Here is a 21,261-nt window from a genome sequence, read left to right as displayed (position 1 = left end):
AGGGAGCATGTTCCCTATTTATCTAAACCAGTATTTCCTTACTCGTTAGTTTAGCAGGAAGAAAAGGATCTATTGTTTAAAAGACTAAATAATATGATGTAGCCTAAATTAGTAAATGTATTCTTCCAAAATATGAGAAAGTGAGGGAGAGACAGGATTTCCTTAGAAAAATGGCAAAGTGAAAAGTCTATGGAAGCTCACATCAAAATAATACCATCACATGGCTTCTCCTCATTAATCCATCCATATTGCAAACATTATTTCCTCAGAGGCTTTTGTACTATTTTTCTCCAGACTAATCCTATCAGTTAGTCAAATGACAGTACTAGTGATTTCCAAGGTAACCAAGTTTGCACAGCAGACCTGAATGGCACACAGCTCCCATGCTTGACAGCAGGATGAGCTTCCACACCACCTCAGCACAGCACTCAACATTTTGGTGTCTCCAGCACAGCGCCGATCCAAACAATCACCACCACAAAACCCTTTTTTAAGGAACTCACCAGATTTTATCCTTTTAAGTCCTTTCTACCATAATGCTTTTTGCCATAATCCCTTCTTTTTGCACAAGAGTGTGCTATTCTACAAATTCTCAAGTTACCTAATGCAGAAATCGTGCAAGATTTTCCATTTATTTTAAATGCACATAGGAGAAAATGTTCATTTTATATTTTTCTGAGTAAAATCTCACCACAAACAGTAACACTAGCAGATAATTTGCATCAGAAACAGTCCGGTGTTGCTCTTTCCACTTGGGTTAAAAAAAAAAAATCCACCAAATTCAAAACTTCAGTAACAAGAGCAAACTAGCTCTTGTTTCATACACAACATGGTCAACCACCTTTAAATATGATACAAAACCAGATCTACCCATGAAGCCCTCTACTCAGGGATTGCATATCGCTTTTCTTTTCATGAAGTGATACAGAATCTCTTCTAGAGCCCCAATACTATATTTCCTCCAAAATATTAAACATACAATAAATACATTCAATGCTATTGAGGATTCTCTTTTAATGATATGAAACTGAGACCCTTGGAAGATGAAGGCTTTGTATATGACAGCTTAACTGCTTGCAATCAAACTAATTTGCAGCACGATGACCTGAAATGAGTCTAAAAGCACCATAACGCATGTTTAGCAATCAGTGAAGCAATTCTTTATTATTCAGGTTCACATTTGCAATTTATGTCACATGTTATGGGAAAGAGAAAGAGAAAAAGAGGGGGAACACAAAAAAAAATTATTTTGCTTTGCAAGAGCTGATGAACAAAACATGAGCTACACATAACATGGGGCATTAGAGACCAGATTTAGACTGACAGCAAATCTTAAGTCTTTCTGCTACTTATATAAATCTTACAGTCTCCAGAAGAGGAAATTATAAAATTAAAAATTTGCTTATAAATGATCATGTCTTGATTTTTCTAAATTGATTTTTGTTGGAAAAAAAATGATTAAGTAAGTTCACCTGAAATACCAAAAATATGTACTGAGTATCCCTCAAGGTTTTTAAATTGTAAATGAAGCTATCTACCAACCACTTGCAACACTCCTCTCTTCTGCCAATAACAAAAATTAGAGACCCTTCTGGCAAATAATGGAGATTTTCATATCACCCCTTCAAATACACAAAATTTCTTATTTCCTTCCTTTCTCCCTTCCTTTCTTTCTTTACACTGTCTCCATTCATCACATTTTTATCCTTGGGAAAAAGGTGGCTCCAACAAGGTACGTGGAGAACCATACACAGAAGCAGAAGGAAAAGGGACTAAAAAGCTCAAAGCATTTGTTGAAGAAATGCAAGAGCACTAAATCTAACATCATGCCACAAAAAAACCCACAGGAACCACATGGAAGGGCAAAACTGAGACAAAGACACTACACAGATAGCACAGAACTGCTCAATACTAATAACTAAAGCAGGAGTGAGCTTGGGGAAGGAGAGTGAAGGCCTCCCAAGACAGCCAAGAAGCACGCTCTAGCTCAGCACTACTCAATCATAAGTGATAACTCCTTGGGGACATCATCTCCTGAATCACCAAATGTACCTGGGGTCTGTCCTCAAGAAATTAATCATCTCACTGTTCAGACAGAGGATGAAAATCCGTGTTTCAGCAATGAGAGGGCAAACCTGAAAGACCTGAAATTCTGAAATGTGATCTCAGTTCTGCTTAGTTGGGTAAGAAACTGCTGCTGTGCCTTGCTTAAGATTTGGACAATATAGCTTCACTCAATTCAAAGAAGAACTGTAAGGATTAATTTAAAGTCAAAGCATTTCATTCAAAAAGTACAAGCATGCGTTAGGGCAGGGTTCTACAATATATGAGGAAATACCATTCAGAAGGGCTGCAAAAATAACTCAGACCTTCGTCATTTCAAAATGATCTGAGACCTGTCCTGATCAAATTCCAGCCCAGGTAATTTATTCTGCTAGCCTAAACATTCCCCAAATATTGAGTTAAGATGTGTTTTTCTTAACCTCTAGAAAAATACACAGTTTTGTTCTCCAAAAACAGTTGTTTTGCTCCAGCTATGCTCATCATGATCAGTAGGATGCTGGAAATATACATACACCTGCTTTCACTGTTCTTCTTGTTTTGATGGTCATATTGTTACCAAACTCTTTAATGAGTCTCAGTTGTCCCTAGGAACAGCACTACAGTTTATAAATGCTAAAATTAATAGACCTTGGGTAGATTTTATTACACGTAATGTATTTAGTTGGCAATGATGATGCCTCCCTTACAGCAGCTGTTACAATAAACTGCATTTTCAATGGGTCCTGGAAAACAAAAGACAACACCTAAAAGATTTCAGATAAAGAAACACCAGGGTCTCCAGGTCTCTCTGCTCCACACCAAATCTGCTCCACTGAGGTCTGCAGATACCTAATAGGTAATTACGATGCACAGAGAGATTTCTACCGGGGATCTTGTCCACTTTTCTTGAATCTGAATTTATTATCAGAAGATTCATAACCTCTGTTGTCAGCTTCACTTCTGCAAAGAATGGGCACACGAGAGATTTTAAAGTGGAGCTAAAATGAATTTCAGTATACCCTTCACAATAATAGTTGGTAAAACTAATTACAGTGAGAAAATTGGAGATCATTCATTACCCTACTAAGCAAATTAGGATTTGTTAACAATGATTTATAGAGCCAAACACAGGATAACAAGGATTGTCTTTTCAACTGTATACACAGGGGACATGACAGTTTATTGTGTGGTGCCATCCACACAGCCGCTGTTGTAGTGCTTTTGTAGACCTCATAGTATGTCAGATGGATACACACTTTTGCATAAGCAAAATACATTTAAATGTTTGCCTTCTACAGTCAAGCACTAAAAATAACTGAGCACCTTAGCTTACTTGCAAGAACAACTCCTCTTTGTTTACCAACACCGCTGTGCACATGATGCACAGTGAAGTATTATATCCCTTCTGTAACATTAGCTGGTTGGATTTCTTAAACCTATTTCAAATGATACTTTTGATCTGTTTGTTTCTCTCCTGTGGAAACTAACAAGTCTTACTGTACTCTCCTAGAGTGGAGTCTCGTAACACGCTCCCGCTTGAAGAGAGTCAATGACATCACAAATTTGACCACCTCAAAGAACAAAAGACAGGCAACTTAGGATCGCCACCATTGCATATAGACCAGGCAGTGAAGGAAAATCTACTGGTTTTAAGGGCTCTATCTGAGAATATAAGCCCAGAGAACGTGCTGGTGTAACTAATTCCACAATTGTTCTGTAAGGTAATGTCTCGGGTGAAAATCAGTCCTATTGCATAGTGAAATAGCTGGCCTTATCTAGGCCAAATACTGGTTTTCCATCATCTCTATACTAATACCGCTGGTGCTCCACTTATTCTCCTTGGGATGAGTTTTTAGAGCTCTGAGTAATGTAATGCAACATTGCACAACACAGTGTCCCAGTGGCATGCTGTAACTATGCAAACATCTGCTGAACTGAACCCACTCAGGGCCAAATTGGATAGCACAACTGATTAGCTAGGGCCTTTGGGAATACGCTCACGATTTATGTTTGTCTGAATCACCAGCCCATGTGCAAATCACATTTTGTTGTTTTTCTTCCTTTTTTTTAAGGTGGAATAAGAGCATTGTTTGGAAAAGAAGTGTCACAGGAGATTCCTTATCCCTTCTAACTCCCCAATATTGTTTCCGTCACCAGCTTATTACCAAATTCTATCCATCTCTGAAAAATCCACAAACTCTGTGCTTTTTGGGGAAAAAATCCTGCTAACTAAAAATAAACATTAAAAAAAGGAAGAGAAAACCCTCAGAAATTGCCACAAAGACTTGAGAAGCAAACCAATGCAAAAAAACAAGTTGCCATAAACAGAGAAACTGTACAACTGCCAAAGAACCTGACAATCTTAGGAATCGGGTTTGTTGTTTAAAAGTAAAATACTCAGTTATTTAGGGTTTGATTTCTGCTCTGTTCTGTGTTGCAAACCAATGAACCGCCTGCATCCTTTAATGTGAATTTGTCTGGGTGCAAGATACACAAAGAAAACTTGCAAAAGTCATTGTTTGTAGACAGATAAGAGGAAAATCTTTTACTATTATTTATCTCCAATCATATTCTAAAACATCTCTCTCAACCTCCTAAAACCATAGACAGCTGGACATGTTAAAAATTCACATAATGCAAATTCAAATAACTTATCTTTTAAAGCTAAAAAGGTGGGTTATTTTCTCCTAAAATTCTAGCTACTTTCCAATTATCTGATCTGACTTCTCGATGAGATGTAATCTACCTTATAATCTATCTTTGATGAGAGACAATGACAATTTGCAATGCAAAAAATTTAAAAGATAACTGAGAGATTTTCCAGGAAGTATTTAGTTATGATTTCTTAGGGTACATGCACCAATTATAGACTGGACTGATCCCATAGAAAACAATAAAGTCAGGCCAGTACAAAAGGCTTACAGGAGAATTAGAATGTTTTTTACCTCTGTCTCTTCTTTTCTGACTACTGATTTAATAATATGTAAAAAGGATAGGAAAGTATCCACCCTGACAAGGAGTGCCAAGACAGGAGAAACAGATTCCAGCAACAATGAAAATGGCTTTTCAACAAAACCTGCTGGACATACTAGCACTTGGGAAAGAAGGCAAGTTGTTCCTAACTGAAAAAAAAACTTGCACGTGTCCCGCTTTGCTGAAGGCACCTAATTAGAAAGTCTGTTTAATCAATGGCAGTTCTGATCATCCCGGTTAAGTATGAGTTAGGCCGAATCACTTGATGGAGATTCCCAACCCTTTCCATTGACTTCACAGCAAAGGGGGGTTGTCAAAGCAGGCAGTATGAATGTCCACCCTAGAAGACATGAATTTTTCCTTTACCTACTGCTTTTCAAGAAGCACTAACATAGAAGCAAGAAGAACACAAGAATCCAGTCTCCAACTTTGCCATTCAGAAATTTACCCAGTTATAGCATAAACCTAGGTAAGATTTCAGCCTTCACTACTACTACTGGAAGTGCATAATGAATTACTAGGATGGAATTATCATAAAGATAACAGAAAAATGATTTTGTATTACTGGGAAGTGTCAGGTTTATAAACTTTTTTGTAAAACTCAGTGACCGCAGGAGGCTCTCTATAGCATAAAAGGATCCAAAAGTAATTTTTGCTTTGCTGTAGCACACAAAGCATCCACAAACACCGCAGACAGACGACCCTCCACCCATCAAACCCAAGTGCCTGCCATAAGCATGGTTCTTAAAGGAGATTCCAAGTCTGACAAGTTTTATCTCCATTACATATGTGCTAGGTAACATGGCCTACACACACAAAGATTCCATTAATACTTGGATTTAAACAGCAAATATAAGCTACTTAATCCATACCTTAGTGTTTGTTCATTTCTGAATACAACCTGTTTCCATCTGTGTTTCTGCTTTCTGTAGAAGATGTGCTTGGACAGTGAATCTGCCATCAGTCCATTTTAACTTACCTGGTTGCCTATGTTTCCTTTGGTGCGCTACAGTACATAATATTTCGTAGTCCAAAGTACAACATATATTGATCAATAATTTCCACAGGCAAAAGCTTTATTATTATCTATTAAACTAAAAGCTATTATTGTTTTATTTGAGACCAATGACCCTTGTTTTGATGTTCTGGGTTAATGCTAAACACAAAAACTAAACAGTATTTTCTAGTTTAAAGCTTTGGAAAAAAAAAGTCAGTTCAAGTGCATATTCTTTTGCACTTTGATAATACAATAATTACATTTATCAGAAACACATGCTAATTGGATCATTCTGGAGCATTTTTCTCATTGTCTGGTACCGCAAAACACATCTGGATTTTATTTGCCCCATGTAAGCTAATAAGGGTACGGACTTTTTTAAAACAACAAGCAAGACAATCCTAAAAACAATTTTCCAGAGTGAAAAGAGAGGAAAAATCATTCCATGTTTCTGCCAAGACTGTGTAAGTGTAAAAATGACTTTAAGAAAGAAAATGGACATTTTCTATCTACTCAGCTATTAGTGAAGAAATAAAAAGAAAGTTAAAGAAATCTTATTACTATCACTATACATAAGAAACAGAGCAGTTAAATACATCATATTAATGGAGCCTAATAAGGAATGTCTCCCCCACCTACACAGATCCAAATTAGTATGATTTAAAGTGCCAATACGTTGGCACTAGAAGATGTCAAGCTTCTTCTTGTTACTAAATCCCTAATGCGGAAGAACTGGAAACTTTCAAGCTTTTTGCTGGAGCATAGGGGATGTTGACACCTTCCAGATTTCACTTTACTGGACCAACCCACAGACAGTATGGTGCAAGGGAACAGCAGATGGCTTTTCTTCTGTTACCTCTGCTTCCTAAAGATGAAGCTGAACATTGTTCTTAAACCATGCATATTCAGCTCCTGCTATAAGGAGAACAAGGCTTATTTATATATGTTAAAGCCTTCCATCCCATATTATATTTGTCCCATTCCATAGCATGTCTGTACATGTTCATATGATTTGAATTTTAAGTGCCCAGATAGAGGAAAGCAATTTGCTCTGAACTATTTAAAGACATTCAGGTTTTAGTCTTTAATGCAAAATAAACGTTGAGCCTTTTGATAGCTGTTTTCCCTTCATCCCCTCCCTCTTTAAAATACATGTGACACAAAACAGGGGAAGTGCTGAAAAAAGGAAACCATTTTTTTCCTGTTTCACAACTTACCTTACACTGATTTTAGCTTTGGTATAATTAGAAAAACTACCATAGAACTTTTTCAATTGATAATGCTCTTTTCAGACCTTACCACTGGCAGAAGTACGAACGTTCAGTTTGTGCAGAAGTCCAATGTAAATCCAGCAGGACACAGCATTTCTCCTGGTATGAAGCAATTTTTGTGCTTGCATTTACACTTTACATGTGAGGTCACATGTACACAGCTTAATCCCATAACTTTCTTATAGGATCACAGACTTCTATGAAAAAGGACTATATTTCACCGTGTACTAATGGAAGAAAATTACTTTCTGGGAATCTGACAAGAGAGCAACAAAGTTTTTCCACCATGTAATCGAATACTATATAGCTTTCTTTTCCCCAGAGTTTGATGAAAAGATAGAAGCAGGCTTTGATTACACTATTAACTATATAGAGCAATGCTGTAGAAAACATCTCACTGCATTTTACCCACCTGTTTTTGGACATACATAATGCTCTGTTTGTCCTACAGATATTATAAAGGCAGAAAAGACATACTTGGAGAATATAGCATAAGTTACAAGTCAAACAAGGTATGAGCAATTTAAATACAGATCTTGGAGGAAAACAAACAGTGCATTGTATTCACTGGAAAACATTTTTTACTCCCAAACTTATCTGTGCAAGTAAAAGGTATATTGATGAACATGTGAATAAACAGATAGAAAGGTATGAATATAGACTGTTAAATCAATAAAGGGCTATGCAAATAAATAACAAAAAAAGACTGATCAATCATCAAAGCAGCTGGGGCCTGATCCTTTTCTCATGATGTAAAATGTAAATCTAGCATAAATACAATTACAGCTGCTTTTTCCAAAATCATCTGTGAGACACGGGGCTTTTAACCAACAGGTAGAAATCAGTGTCATGTTCTCTGGACTGTGGTTCACAGGAGATGAGACAAGACTGTTGTAATGGGCTCTTTAAAGTCTATGAATCAATAAGAACTGGTACAAGGGGAAATCAAGATCCTACCATCTCAGATAAGAGAGCTGGTAAGACCATGGTTCATCTTATTTGCTATAATTGTGGAAATTAAAAACTGTTGGAATTTATGTAGTAATTAACATGTCACCTGATTAGTTCAGGAAAACATCGACCAACATGTCTGAAATGTTACATTTGTGGAGGAAGAAATAGAGAAGTTAACCTATTGGGCAGACTGAGATTGGTTATTTATGCTTGTTTCCATATAAAAAGTCACTTCCAATTCAGGAGTAATGTTATGCTGTTCAGAGCCACATGTGTTAAAGTTGAGATACACTTACAAAGTAGCCTGTTCCCAAGCTGGAAGGAGCTGAGCTCTGCAATAAAACACAAAGAAAAAGTGGAAAGTCAGTGATGGTTTTTAACACGTTCCAATCCACATAGCTCATTACCAGTCCTTTCCAAGCTTTTCATCACTACATCACAGCACCAATGTGCTGCCCCTTGTCATCTGCTACTGAAACAAACACGGTGTCGCTTAATTTTTCCCTTTACATCTCTCAACGACTCTGAGATAGTAACGTGCTATTTACTGAATTCCAAGCTTCTGCGGTGGACGTAATTGCCAATTTATTTGACAGGCAGCTGGGTAATGAATTAATGATGGCATTTCGCCCTGCACTGAGACTAAACAGACACTCATCAACCAGCCTCCCTGACATGCTGACATTCAATGCCCTGGACTCCAGCTACTCAGCTTTGTGGCCACAAAGGGGCAGGCGGGAGGGGGAAAAGAAAAAAATGTAGACTGACTTCAAAACAAAAAGCCCGGTGGGTTTGGATGACTTTTTCAGTGTATGACCTGTTTGCCAATTTATTCCCGAAAGGCCCTGGTTAGTACACACATAGTGCTTTTCTAAAATGAGACATTTTGTAAACATAATTAGTAGTCTGAAATGTAAAGAACATGTGGGCACACAGAAGCTGCTTCAATGTACTATTTCCTGGAGAACGCAGTCACTACAATTTCCTATATGGATGTCCACATTGTTTGGCAAACCAAGGATTTAAAAAGAAAACAAAAACCAAACAACAAATGTCTACAGTGTGGAACAGATTTCAAAACTCAAACCCATAAAAATAATTAACACTAATATTACTACCATGGAAAATAATCAAAAGGTTTAAATGCTTAAAAAAATGCATCATGAAATTCATTTTAAGTGGGACATGATCACAACCTCTACATTCACAGGAATTAAGGAGATAAAGGGTTTTGTTTCATTAGTTTTTCATCTAAGCAGTGGGGATTACACAGCAGGTTCTCTTAGAGACATGGTGAGAGGCCTAAACATCTCAGTCCTAATCCAGGTCACTGGCTGTTACATTAAAGGGAGAACAGTTCCCAACGCTACAGCCCTATCACCTGAAACACGTGAAACCAGGTTTGTCAATGGACAAGGAAGCAAAATGCAGAGGATAATTCTCCAGTGAGCAGTGGGTAGTCCAGATGACCAGTCTTTAACTGCCATAGCTCAATTCCTGTTTCTGTTCCTCAGCACCACCTCACTTTCAGTAATGACACAGCTCAGTGATTACCAGGAACTGCACAGGGGCCCCAACCAGCCTTGGCAAACCGTTGGAAACAGGAAGAATTTCCATCCCTGTCATCCCTGTTCTGAGACACTATTGCAGGGAACCCTAACAGCAAATTCCCTCCATTTCTGATCATGGAGTGCAGCACTGACACAAAAGAAAATAAAACCCCACGAGGGGCTTTTATGGCATCTTTTTACTGAATTTGGCATGGCAAAAATATATTGTGCCAAGAAATATAAAATTAACAACAAAATTCATCGCAAATAATCAGAATATTACTGTGTGTTCACCAAAACATTACCTAAAAGAGAAGTTTAGAGAGGTTACGTACACATATAGGGGAAGGCCTTCTGGTTTAAGACATTAGAAGTCAAAGACTTAGCAAGAGGAAATCACCTTGGCAGTCATAAGGGAACCAGTATAACAAAATCAACAAACTCTGTTGGGACATCTCATATGAGCAAACAAAACTGCTATGGAAATTTGCAAGGTCTGTGGCTCCTGCCCCTTAATACCCTCTATCTTATATGTTGCAGCTACTGAAGGACTCAAGCTCTGCAGCCTACAGATTTGGTTATCAGCATGCAAGGGAAGCTCCACAGAAATAAATAAATTCCTAAGTCCTTCCAGCCCCACTCTTGCTGCCCTGGGGCCTCAAGCTCCCTCTGCCACCATCATCCACAGCAAGATCCACCTGGTCCCAGCGACAATGTCTCTGAAAGCACCTCTGCAGCAGCATCACACTGTGGTGCAGAGGAATGGACAGTGCAGATTTGGGAACACATGGCCATGAGGCCACTCAGCCCGACTGCTCTGCTTTCCTCTACATCCCCGTGACTGCGCAGCTGGGAATAACCTGGTAACCACCACAGTCCCAGTCATTGCATGGCCCGGCTACTGCTTCCAGCTAGAAAGTCCCCTTCATGGGCCACATAACATGGTTTTATGAGCCACTGCAGCCCGTAGACTGCAGCTCTGCAACACCTGGCAAAGAGTGCATTTCAGCATACTCCAGTTCAGTATGTAATGCATTTACTTCCCTGGTAAAGCACATCATATATACTGCCTTTCACCCTACTCATTCTGCTCTCTGCTTCATGTCATTTAAATTCTTTTATTTTAAGCTAGAGATCTATCCACAAAGTAGAACATGTGCAATCATTATAACCACTTTTGTTTAAGCTATGTACAGATGCCAATGGAGTCCCACTCTTTCACTCACAATTTTTAAAACTTACTTTACAGGCTGAAAGCTCCAAAGTTTGCATTCTGCATCTGTGTGCAATTTTTCTCTGCTTTTTATTCCAAGTTTTGGAAGGATCAAGTATCAAAACAAAACAATAAAAAGGAAGAAAAAAGAATAAGCAAACAAAATATTTCCCACTGAATATTTCCATTCTTTGAAAAGCAATGCTGCAATGGCTATGGGAGGACAGTCGAAACATAGCAGTCAAATGACTTTCACTGAAAAGAAACAACTGTGCATTTTCAGGAAATTTGAGTTTGCTGGATGGAAATATAGCCCTTCACACATTGCATGCTGCATATGGATAGTACAGTTTGCAAACTCTTTTTAATTGAAGTAAAAAAGACTGTATTGCACATGCATGAATGACTAAATCAGCTGTGTTGTGAACTGTGTGTTGACAGAGCATATAGGCTGAAGCAAGGGCTATGCAAGAAGACAGCTTCTCACCTTTTTTGATAACTCCCAATAGCGAAAGGATCCTACTACCCAGTGCCCAGCCTCGGTACCAACTGATGAATGTGATACTGTATATGCAGCATCTTTACAAGCCCATGCTGAGTCGTGATCCTGCACTGGATGGTTCTACATCTCTTATATAAAGTGTGCCTATAATAGAGGTAATGGTTTCACTTTCCGAAACCCTTTGCAAAATTCGACATCAGATATACTATTTGATATTCACACAACCACCAGCAGAAGCCTGCATCAGATGCCCATCAGCAAAACGCAAGTCACTGGCTTAAAATTAACAAGGTTTTGGGTTGTTGTTTTCCTTCTGCCTTTTTTTTTTTTTGCCTTTTTTTTTTTTTCTTTCCTTTCTTAAAGAGAAGAACTTTTGGCCCAGGAGCAAAAATGTAGTAACCCTCATGTAAGCATTAGTTTATTGTGTACCAAAGAAAATTACATCCTTGAGGTCTTGGGAGGCACAGTTATACCCATTTTGCATATATATTGTGCATTACTTGGGGAGCTGGGTGGGGAGAAAGACTGTGTTGTACATATTTGTTCTGGCTATTGTTTATGCAGGTCTGACTGAATGAAGGAACAGTGGGTATCATTTCAATTTCTGATGTCAACATCAAATTACTTATTTAATTTCATGCCTGGCGAAGCATTGTATAGCTACACGCAGAATCATTTCACTTCATTTGTTATGCTGTGTTTTCTTGGCGATTGGCTTGCCTTCCAACTGACAGCTTTAATTACGACATGAATTTGATTGCACTGCCGAGGAATTAACATAATGCAACAAAGCATTTAAGCACCCAACCTTAGACACACAAACACACACATACACACCCTCGTATACACACACAAAGAAGCAGCCACTGCAGCTGATCAGCTTCTGGCACACACACACACAGAGCTTTGCTGGTGTTATTCCATTTTAGATACAGCCAAGATTACCAGGGATATTCTGGAGAAGGAAAAGTACTAAGGATTTTGGAGCACATAACCCATTCCTCAATTTTTCTTTCTTTGGGCTCAGTACACAGGTGGAATGAATGGGAGACAGAGAACTGAAAATATCCCACATTTGAGACCAAAACAGTGAGCTGTCCACAAGCTTACACTGCTGGGGGTGTGCACACCTTTCTTCCCAAAGCAGACAGCAACAGACCTGGTGGTCAGCACACTCCAGGACTTACTCCTCATTGATACCTCACTGTGTCCTATTCTCAAGCGCAAAGTACACAGCGCAGTAGGAGCACAAAGCTACAAAGCACTGGGGAAAGGGAAGCACTCACGATAGAGTGCGTCAGCTTTGATGAGAGCCCAAGGCAAGACCTTTAATGTAGGGTACAAATTGAAAGATTCCTGTCCCACTCCCTAGTCAAGAATTGGAATGATATTCCAGACAGAAAGGCGACAACTATTTCTCCTGGCTTGTGATTCCTTGTTCAGCAAAAGCAAGCAAAGGCCAGGCAGTCCATGCTTCTGTTGTGCGGCAAGAGAAGATGTGCTGCCTCCCAGCCGACGACCACATGTGAGAGGCTTTTACTATTCATCCCCTTGCTGAAAGCCTGCAACCACGACCAGAAGCAGCAAGCAGGGCTGAGGGTGCCCAAAGCATCTCGTCAGCCCTCTCCCATCAGTGCAGGCTCGCACTGCCACTGCATCATCACTACCAAAAGGATGAGCAAGGTTCGTTTCACAGACATCAGATTTTTAACAGGACTATCAATGACTTTACAGCTGAGTGTGAGTTTCAGTTCTGTGGCAGATCAGGAATTTAGGAATGTGCACCAAAGAACTCAGGGTTTTTTTATTTGTTTTTGATTAGCAAAGAGGTGGCTGAACCCCTGAATACTCTGTGTGTTTACCATCCAGGTTAGCTGTAATTCTCATGTTTTCCTCAAGTAAACTCTTGGCTGCTTTGTAAAACATGGCTAAAAAGTACCCCATGTATTCCAAAGTGGGAAGACTCAATTAAAAATAAATACATAGAGAAAGAGAAGGAAAACAAGCTGACTGAGCTCCAAGCTGAGGAAAAGAGAAAGCACTGCCATCTTGTCTCCAAGCAAAATCTCAACAAAATGAATTCTACTACTGGCAAGATTTTGATGAGATTAAACTGACTACAGCACCCTATATATAAAGGAGAAGCAGCTCTCCAATTTCTCTTTTAGGCCCCTGGAGCTACCTCTGCCCATAAAGGAAAAAAGAAGTAGTCATTCCAAAAAATCCTATATAGGGGAGAAAGGCAAAGATTTCTCTATGTTTATGAAATTCAAACAGGGAGATGTATTAGGGCACTGTCAAATGCTTGCAATGGAGCATTCGAGCAATCATTATCCCTAATCTAGCAGAGGTCAAGTTCTCTGCTAATTATGTTCCCTCACAGAGGGGTGTGTGCATGTGTGTACACACTTGCGAGACAAGGACAAAGAAAGGAGTTGATGGAAATCAGCCTCACTGCATTGCATCTGACAAAAACATAGGATACTCCTCTTCCTACTGTCTGATGCTATTTCAAGCCTCATTATGAGAAAACTCTCCTGTTTAACATGGTCTTTTCACTGAATTATCTTCTTTTCATTTTTGACCACCTCTCGCAAATGCTGCAAATTACCTGCTTGGATCTCATTAGCCTGGGAAGGAGTCATCCCTTGTAAACACACTTTGCATCAATCTGCGTTATCCAAGGACTGTAGGTACATTTACAATATGCAGAGTTGAAAGATATCTGACAGGAGAGGGAATGAAGCCACTGACATGCCAGTTTGCAACTGGATATTCATTATACTACCTCCCTCATTCTGCATCTGTCACTAAGCTATCACTTAGGCTCCACATTAAAGCTCATGAAGGTAAAATTTCTGTTTCAACAGCTTGCTTACAACTAGGGATTTGAAAATTGATCATTCACCTAGAGTATATGCACGTCATTCAGTATACATATTTCCATGCAGTAGCCATGCTTAATCTTACAATCCTGTCGGGCTATGTCAGTGGAGATTCATTACATTTCATGTCCAAAATTTGCTTTCTGACTCAAGGTTAATCTGCCTGCGATATTTTATATTTTTGTCCTATCTTCTATTGAGTACACAACTTTTTGTGTATTTTTTCTGAGAAAATAGTATTAAAATCAGAAAAGGATCTTCAGAGAAAACTTACTCTTTTGTCTGTAGCTTTTTCTGGACAGTAACTGGTAGATATCATTAGACAACTCACTCCTTCAAAAAATATTATTTAAAATAACCTTATTAAGCTCTTGATGCATCTTTGTGCATACTAGGACAGTTCAAGACAGGCTCACCCATAGCTGGCAGTGGAAGTATCACTATCACTTTGTAAGGCCCCATCATTTAAAAACACAGGTTGTTTGTCTTTGGGAGAGAGAGAAATGCAGAACGGTATTTACTTTTCTCAACTGAAAGAGTCTGGGAAAGGCCACCACACACTCAGGCAAGATGAGAGTTCTCTTGTGCATGTTCTTCAAATCTCAGCTGAACTGGCGACACCAGACCACAGAGAGACATGCTTGTATTGCAGTGAATTATCAAAGCATAATGGAACTTACTTATTAAGCAAAACATAAATTATGTATAATGATTTTAAAATAGACATTTTCACATATATTTACATAACGTTCCTTTTGAGCAACCTGTGAATCCCTATGTTCTCTCTTGGGTGCACTAGGAAAGTTATATTTGCCCTCCACTTCCTTTTAATTCACCGTAGTGCCAAGACAAAGGGTAAGTATTGTAAAAACATCAAAGAAAAATTGTATTTGAGTGGTGGAAGGGGCACCAGGACTCTGCTCTCACTGTCAGGTGTGGCACTGCAATGCTGTGAGCTGCTCGAAAACTCAAATAAGCCTCAGAACTCTCCACTCAGTACATTGCAAGGGAGTGACAAGGCTAAATTAAAATGATGTTTGTAAGGAACTGTGAAATTTTTTGCTAGAAGGTGCTGTGTAATTGTGAAGTTCATTGCAGTGACTTCTCAGCTGCCACAGGGTTCAGAGCAAGCTAGGATGGCAATGGTGACAGGCTGATGGTCAGTTGCCATCCACTGCTACCTGTCAGAGCATTTACTTACTATCTCGTCTGGTTTCACTCTCCTCTCTCAAAGATATCTTACAGCCCTGAGATTGACCTCACCTGACGGCTATAAAGGACAGGCTCTGAAGTGTCTAACTGAATGTACCCGTAAAGGTGGCTCTGGGGCAGGAATGGACCTCTACAATAATGTGACAAAGGGATGAGGAAAGTGCGCTGCAGATTTCACACCTTCACAGGAAAAAAAAAATCAAGCAGCTGTTCCAGTGATACGCACAATTCAGCAAAAATTGCTAGCTGCGTGCCTTCAGGCTTAGATTCACACAATGAAATGTATCCTTTACAAAGGTATTTCTTTTAATGTCTGCTCAATTCAGTTTTATTGGACTGGCCTATAGAGGATACCATCTGGTATCTGTCATCCAAATCTACATGGACATGCTATCGATAAAATGCCCATTTCCAAAATGTGGGTTAGTTAAAAGTAGGGCCAGATCCAAGCTGATACAAATTGGTCTGACTGATGTAGCTATCCATGCTTTTACCAGCAAAGGATCTGACCTACAAAATCCCCAGTTTAGATACTCTTTTGGGACAGGGCTGTCTTTATATTCTGTGTTGTAATGCATGTAGCACAGAGGACCCAGAGCCATGAATAAAACACTCAAGGATTGTGATGGTACACATAATAAATAATGATCTAATTGCAGCAGCAGAAAGATTTCTGTAGTCATTCCTATGTCAGAATAACTCATGCATGTCATTCAGAGAATGGCCAGCATTCTTCAATGGAGAAAAACACTCTCCACAGAGCTGCCATCTTAGGACCTTCCACAGCAGTTTAGGTAGAGCAATAAAGGCAGAGCTTATGCTATTGTTGGCCATGTTATATCAATTCATTATACAGAAATTATCTGAGTCTCTCTAGACACTCTTAATACTTTTCATAAAGACTGTATTTAGCCCAGAGAAATACATTCTTTTCCTTCCCCACTTGGGGTAAAAGGAGGCCATCTCACTTCTCAACTATGCAGGGCATTTTAACTTCATTAAATGGCCTTCAACTATTTCAAAATGAATGCGTGTTTTCACACAGACAGACATTGTACCAAACTTTAAGAAGTTTACTGAACTGGGGCAGGAGACCTCAGTTACCTCTTCCTCCCCCAACCTCCCAAAGGGAAGGGGATCTTAGCAACAAACCATCCCAGAGACTAAATCCTGTTATGACTTATGCCCTTCAGAAAACTACACTGTGGGTTAATCAGAGCAGTATTTGGCTGCAGGGGTTTTACTTACGTCACTGAGTCTTTCCCGAGAGCTGCTTCGATGGAAGCCTTTTGATTCCCCACTGGCGCTTTCACTGTCACTGTCTCGGCAACTGTTTTGACCTGGCTTGAGCTGCAGGAAAGAGAAAAAACAAAGAGAGCAAGAGTTTAGCTTGGTTCAGGTAAGCCCCCTTGTCCACTGTTCTTCTTTAACCCATCCCCACACCTACAAAAAGTAGTGTTTACGTGGTGCTTGCAGCACTGCCACCAGCATGGTGCAGCCTTGATGCCAAGGCAGCATCTCAGCGAGACCATGAAGGCAGAGAGCAAAGCAAGCTCACGTGCAGGGCTGAGACCTGCAGGTAGAGGAAGGCAACGCAACGTTCACATCCCAAGGAAATCACAGTTTAAGACCTTCATTTTGGGAACCTTTAGGCTTCTCAAGTTATTTATGCCATAGATGCAGTTTTTAAAGTTACCATCACATTGAAGCATGCACAGAATCAATCCCTCCCTCATTACAGCATGAGACTATTGAGGATCTGATGTCAATGGAAATCTCCCCAGGAGAAGCAGCAGCCATTGCTCCAGGAAGGCTTTTTGCTAGACTAGCCCCCAACAACAAAAATTCTTGACTAACCTCAACATTCATAAAACAACATGACCTACTTAATAGGTATCAGATTGTTTTTGCCTTTCAAACCAGCTTTAATGAACTTTACTGGCACTGTAAATAAATAAAAACCACAAAAAATTTACAAACTATATTTTCAATACAATTGAGAACACATCTGCTTTCTCGTACGCTGTGGATTGTGCAGGTCAACACGTTACAACAGCAGCATACCGAAATGAACATTTACCATATACATACATTACACATATACACATATGCAGCAAGAAGAAGGTATGAGCTACATATACTGCAATGCTGAATACATATATATTTGTTTTAACGTATCTTTCCCTATATTTTGCTTGAATGTATTAAAATTTTGTTTGAGCCTTGTTGGTGCTTCGTTTGAACTGACTTCCAAGACTGGTTACACCTGGGGATATACTGGCAAAAACTCAGTTTCAGAAATTCAGATTTAAAATCGCATACGTAAATACTGGCAAAAGAGGTAAATGCAGAGAAAATACTTGGCGAGGTACCTAATGAAGTAATTTATGAGACACTTACTACACTTATCAATATTCATATAACAAATACCAAATAACTCCTCCTAACTTATTCTAATTATTAATACATTCAGAGTAATTTCTATTCAGACTGTACAGGAACAGATTATCACACTCATCTCCATTTCATTACTGGAGACCAAAAGTTCCTTCCTCCATGAACTCTCTCCACCAACTTTTTCCCCCCTTTCTTCTCTCTCTTCGCATTTTTTCCCCGTTCTCCCAGAAACATGCTGCACAAGCACACAAAAATTCTGCACCTTCTCTTTTATAGGCGCACACAAACAAGACATATACTTCTACTCTACTTCCCAGATACCCATTCCCACCCGTATACACTGTTCACCCATATACATGGCTGTTCTCTCCCAGGTTCACTACAGGAGTGCACAAATCATCCTCACCCTAATGGTTATCACCAGTTTCTCCCTATCACTACAAGAGCAAATTGCATCTGCAAGTTTGGGGTGTGTGTGTGTGCTGTTTTACCTTCATCCTTTATTCCCCTAATTAGGAAAAGGTGGCTTTGGGTGCTCTCTATCAGTCAAAAGAAAGGGAGGAGAAAGTACATAAAACCACAGGCTCAGGCACACAATTGAGTTGCAATGCATGAGCACAATAGCAAAAAATGGCACAGGTGTACTCTCAGCTCAAAGAAAATGTAACAGAAGAGCTAGAGCTATTTGTCAAACACTTACAATTTAATAAATAAACTAAACATTCCATAGCTCAGCCAGAAAATCTCAAGTAAAAAGATTTTCATTTCAAATGGAATGGTTTATCAGTCAGATCTAATAGCATTTTTTGGAAGCGGAGGGGAGGATAACGAATTCAAGAAGTCTTATACTTCATATATAACTCACAGATCTTATCTAGGACCACTGTGTACTGTAATTTTATGGTCCCGGGTTTAAAATTTAACCACCCAAAGGAAAACGGATCGAGTTTCCCTGACTCAGTCTTTTGTCAACATCCACTCAATGACGGAAAAACTCTTATTGTAACTGGGGCCTGAAGAATTTTTTCCAGTCTCAAATTTTATTTTTAGAACCTCAATTTATTTTGTACACTATTTTCACACATTAGTTATTTGCGAACTAATCACAACGGCTCATTTTTATACTTCTACATTGGGAATTCCAGCTATTTACAGAGAAGAGAAGAAAAACCCAGCAGGTGTCATTTTTCTAGACGCAATTTACAAGGAATAAGAGAATACGACCAAGATATCTGAGCCTGAAACTCTGTAGGAACAAAGTGAACTGCATAGACTAGACAGCAAACTCAGAAGTAAGTCCAAGTTAAGATTTATAAGCTTTCCATATTTTCTTTTCTTTTTTTCCAAGTTGAGTTTCTCCATGTGCCAAACTGTTGAGGGTTTACATTTTATTCCAAAACCCATCAATCTGTATTAAATTAAAAAAATAAAGCATGGAAATGTGCCCATTGTCTTCTTTTAAGAACCTAACGTTACACACAAGCGCACATGAGAACACTTAATGTGGATAGGCAATGGTTCATTTTGGTCTACTCGTGCAGATTCAACCTCTTAAAATTAAAACATTGAAATAACATAGTGCTGCTAAAAAAAACGACTGCAAATAAAAGACTGGATTCTTTAGTTACACCGCATGCGTTCGGTGCACTACTCTGTAGCACACAGGAACCCTAAAACCAGCTTCCCCTCGAAAATGCAATTGTCCTCCTTGGAAAACACTTAAAGGGCCACATTGGCAACTCTTGTTCCTGTCTCGTTCCTGTCAGGGTACCCCATGCAAAAAGCAAAGCCAGCATGAAACTCCCACGATGTCTACTCAAGTGTCTCACTGAGGAGTCAGTCTTCTGCATTACCACAGACATTACTCTCCTAATTTGCACAAAGAAGTCAGCCAGAACTGGATAACTAGATAGACACTTCTTCCATTAAAAGCAAGAAAGGAAAAGGGAAAAAAAAAAAACAACATCTGGAAGGATGGCTGCTGGCTGAAGCGCTGGGCTGGGAGTCAGGCGCAGGTTTTGTTTCCGATTCTTCACCACACCCGATTCTCTCCCCAAAATGTGAGAATAACGACGGGTCTTCCCTGCTCTCCAGAACCGATCTGTTTAGAGGGGGTTTTTATAGCAGGAACAGTTTCCCAGTGGGTCACTGCAGAGTACATCGCACGCTATGGGACCCGATGATCCCACTCACTGCCCTGGGACCTACTGTGGTAACAATGACGATTTCTATCGGTGAGGTGGCTCCACTGCCAAAGTGTATTGAAAAAAAAAATAACCTTGAAAACACCTGCGCTCACCTGGGTTTTCATTCTTGCCTTTCGTTCAGACATGAGCCAAACGAAGCCTGTGTGCTTTAGGTGTCCCTGCCCGGGGGCGGGAGTGCAGGAGCCCCTGTGAGGGCAGGCCGGCCCTGCCCACCCGTTCCCGCCGGCGCGCAGGAGCGCCCTCAGCAGCGCCCTCAGCAGCGCCCTCAGCAGCGCCCTCAGCAGCGCCCTCAGCAGCGCCCTCAGCAGCGCCCTCAGCAGCGCCCTCAGCAGCGCCCTCAGCAGCGCCCTCAGCAGCGCCGCGCGCCTCTGTGAAAGTGTATTTAAGACAAGGCAAAAATGCCGGAGCGCTGAGGAGAGACGGGGGGGGAGAAAGTGTGGGAGCGCCCCGCGAAAAGCCAGGTCAGGGATGAAGGAGGAGGAGGTGCTCCAGGAGCTGGAGTGAAGATTCCTCTGCAGCTCCCCGGGGAGCAGGTGGATATTCCCTGAAGGAACCGTGTCCCCTGGAGAGCTCGTGCTGGAGTGGATTTTTCCTCAAGGCCTTGTCACCCGTGGGAGGGACCCACGCTGGAGCAGGGGAAAGGAGCAGCAGCGAGGAGCTGTTACAGACCGACCACAACCCACATCCCTCTGCACCACTCAGGGGGACACAGAGGAATAAAGGAGTGAAGCTGAGTTTGGGGGGAAGAAGGTGGTGTTTCAATTTTTTCTTTGTTTCTCACTATCCAAAGCTATTTTAATCGTCAATAAACTAAATTAGTTTTCCCCAAGTCAAGGCTGTTTTGGCCATGACAGTAACTGGTGTCTTTATCTCAACCCACAAGCTTTTCCTCTTATTTTCTCCCCCCTGCCCTGCAGGTGGGGGAGAGTGAGAGAGCGGCTGGGTGGGAGTTTGGCCCTTAGCCAAGGTAAAGTCACCACACCATGGTTTGGTGAAAAGCACTTGCTGCTCATAAACTGAGTCAAAAAAACTTCGCAGACATAGCACTCTCTGCTGC

The 21,261-nt window shown here is 40.2% G+C and overlaps 1 protein-coding gene across 5 annotated transcripts in view; it reads right to left on the bottom strand.

The window, feature by feature from the left end:
• The window catches only part of AUTS2 (activator of transcription and developmental regulator AUTS2), a 757,133-nt gene that overhangs the window by 399,082 nt on the left and 336,790 nt on the right, over window positions 1-21,261 (bottom strand). For all 5 annotated transcript variants that reach the window (XM_068415808.1, XM_068415810.1, XM_068415811.1 and 2 more), the window contains 2 exons: window positions 16,849-16,950; window positions 8,535-8,570 (listed from right to left, as the gene is read on the bottom strand). In XM_068415808.1, the coding sequence (XP_068271909.1) occupies window positions 8,535-8,570; window positions 16,849-16,950 (138 nt within the window). The remainder of the gene's footprint in view (window positions 1-8,534; window positions 8,571-16,848; window positions 16,951-21,261) is intronic.

This window comes from Nyctibius grandis, chromosome 18 (genome assembly GCF_013368605.1).
Source record: "Nyctibius grandis isolate bNycGra1 chromosome 18, bNycGra1.pri, whole genome shotgun sequence".
NCBI lineage: Eukaryota > Metazoa > Chordata > Aves > Nyctibiiformes > Nyctibiidae > Nyctibius > Nyctibius grandis.
Note: the sequence above shows the minus strand (reverse complement) of the source record. Positions and strands in the feature narration are given on the sequence as shown.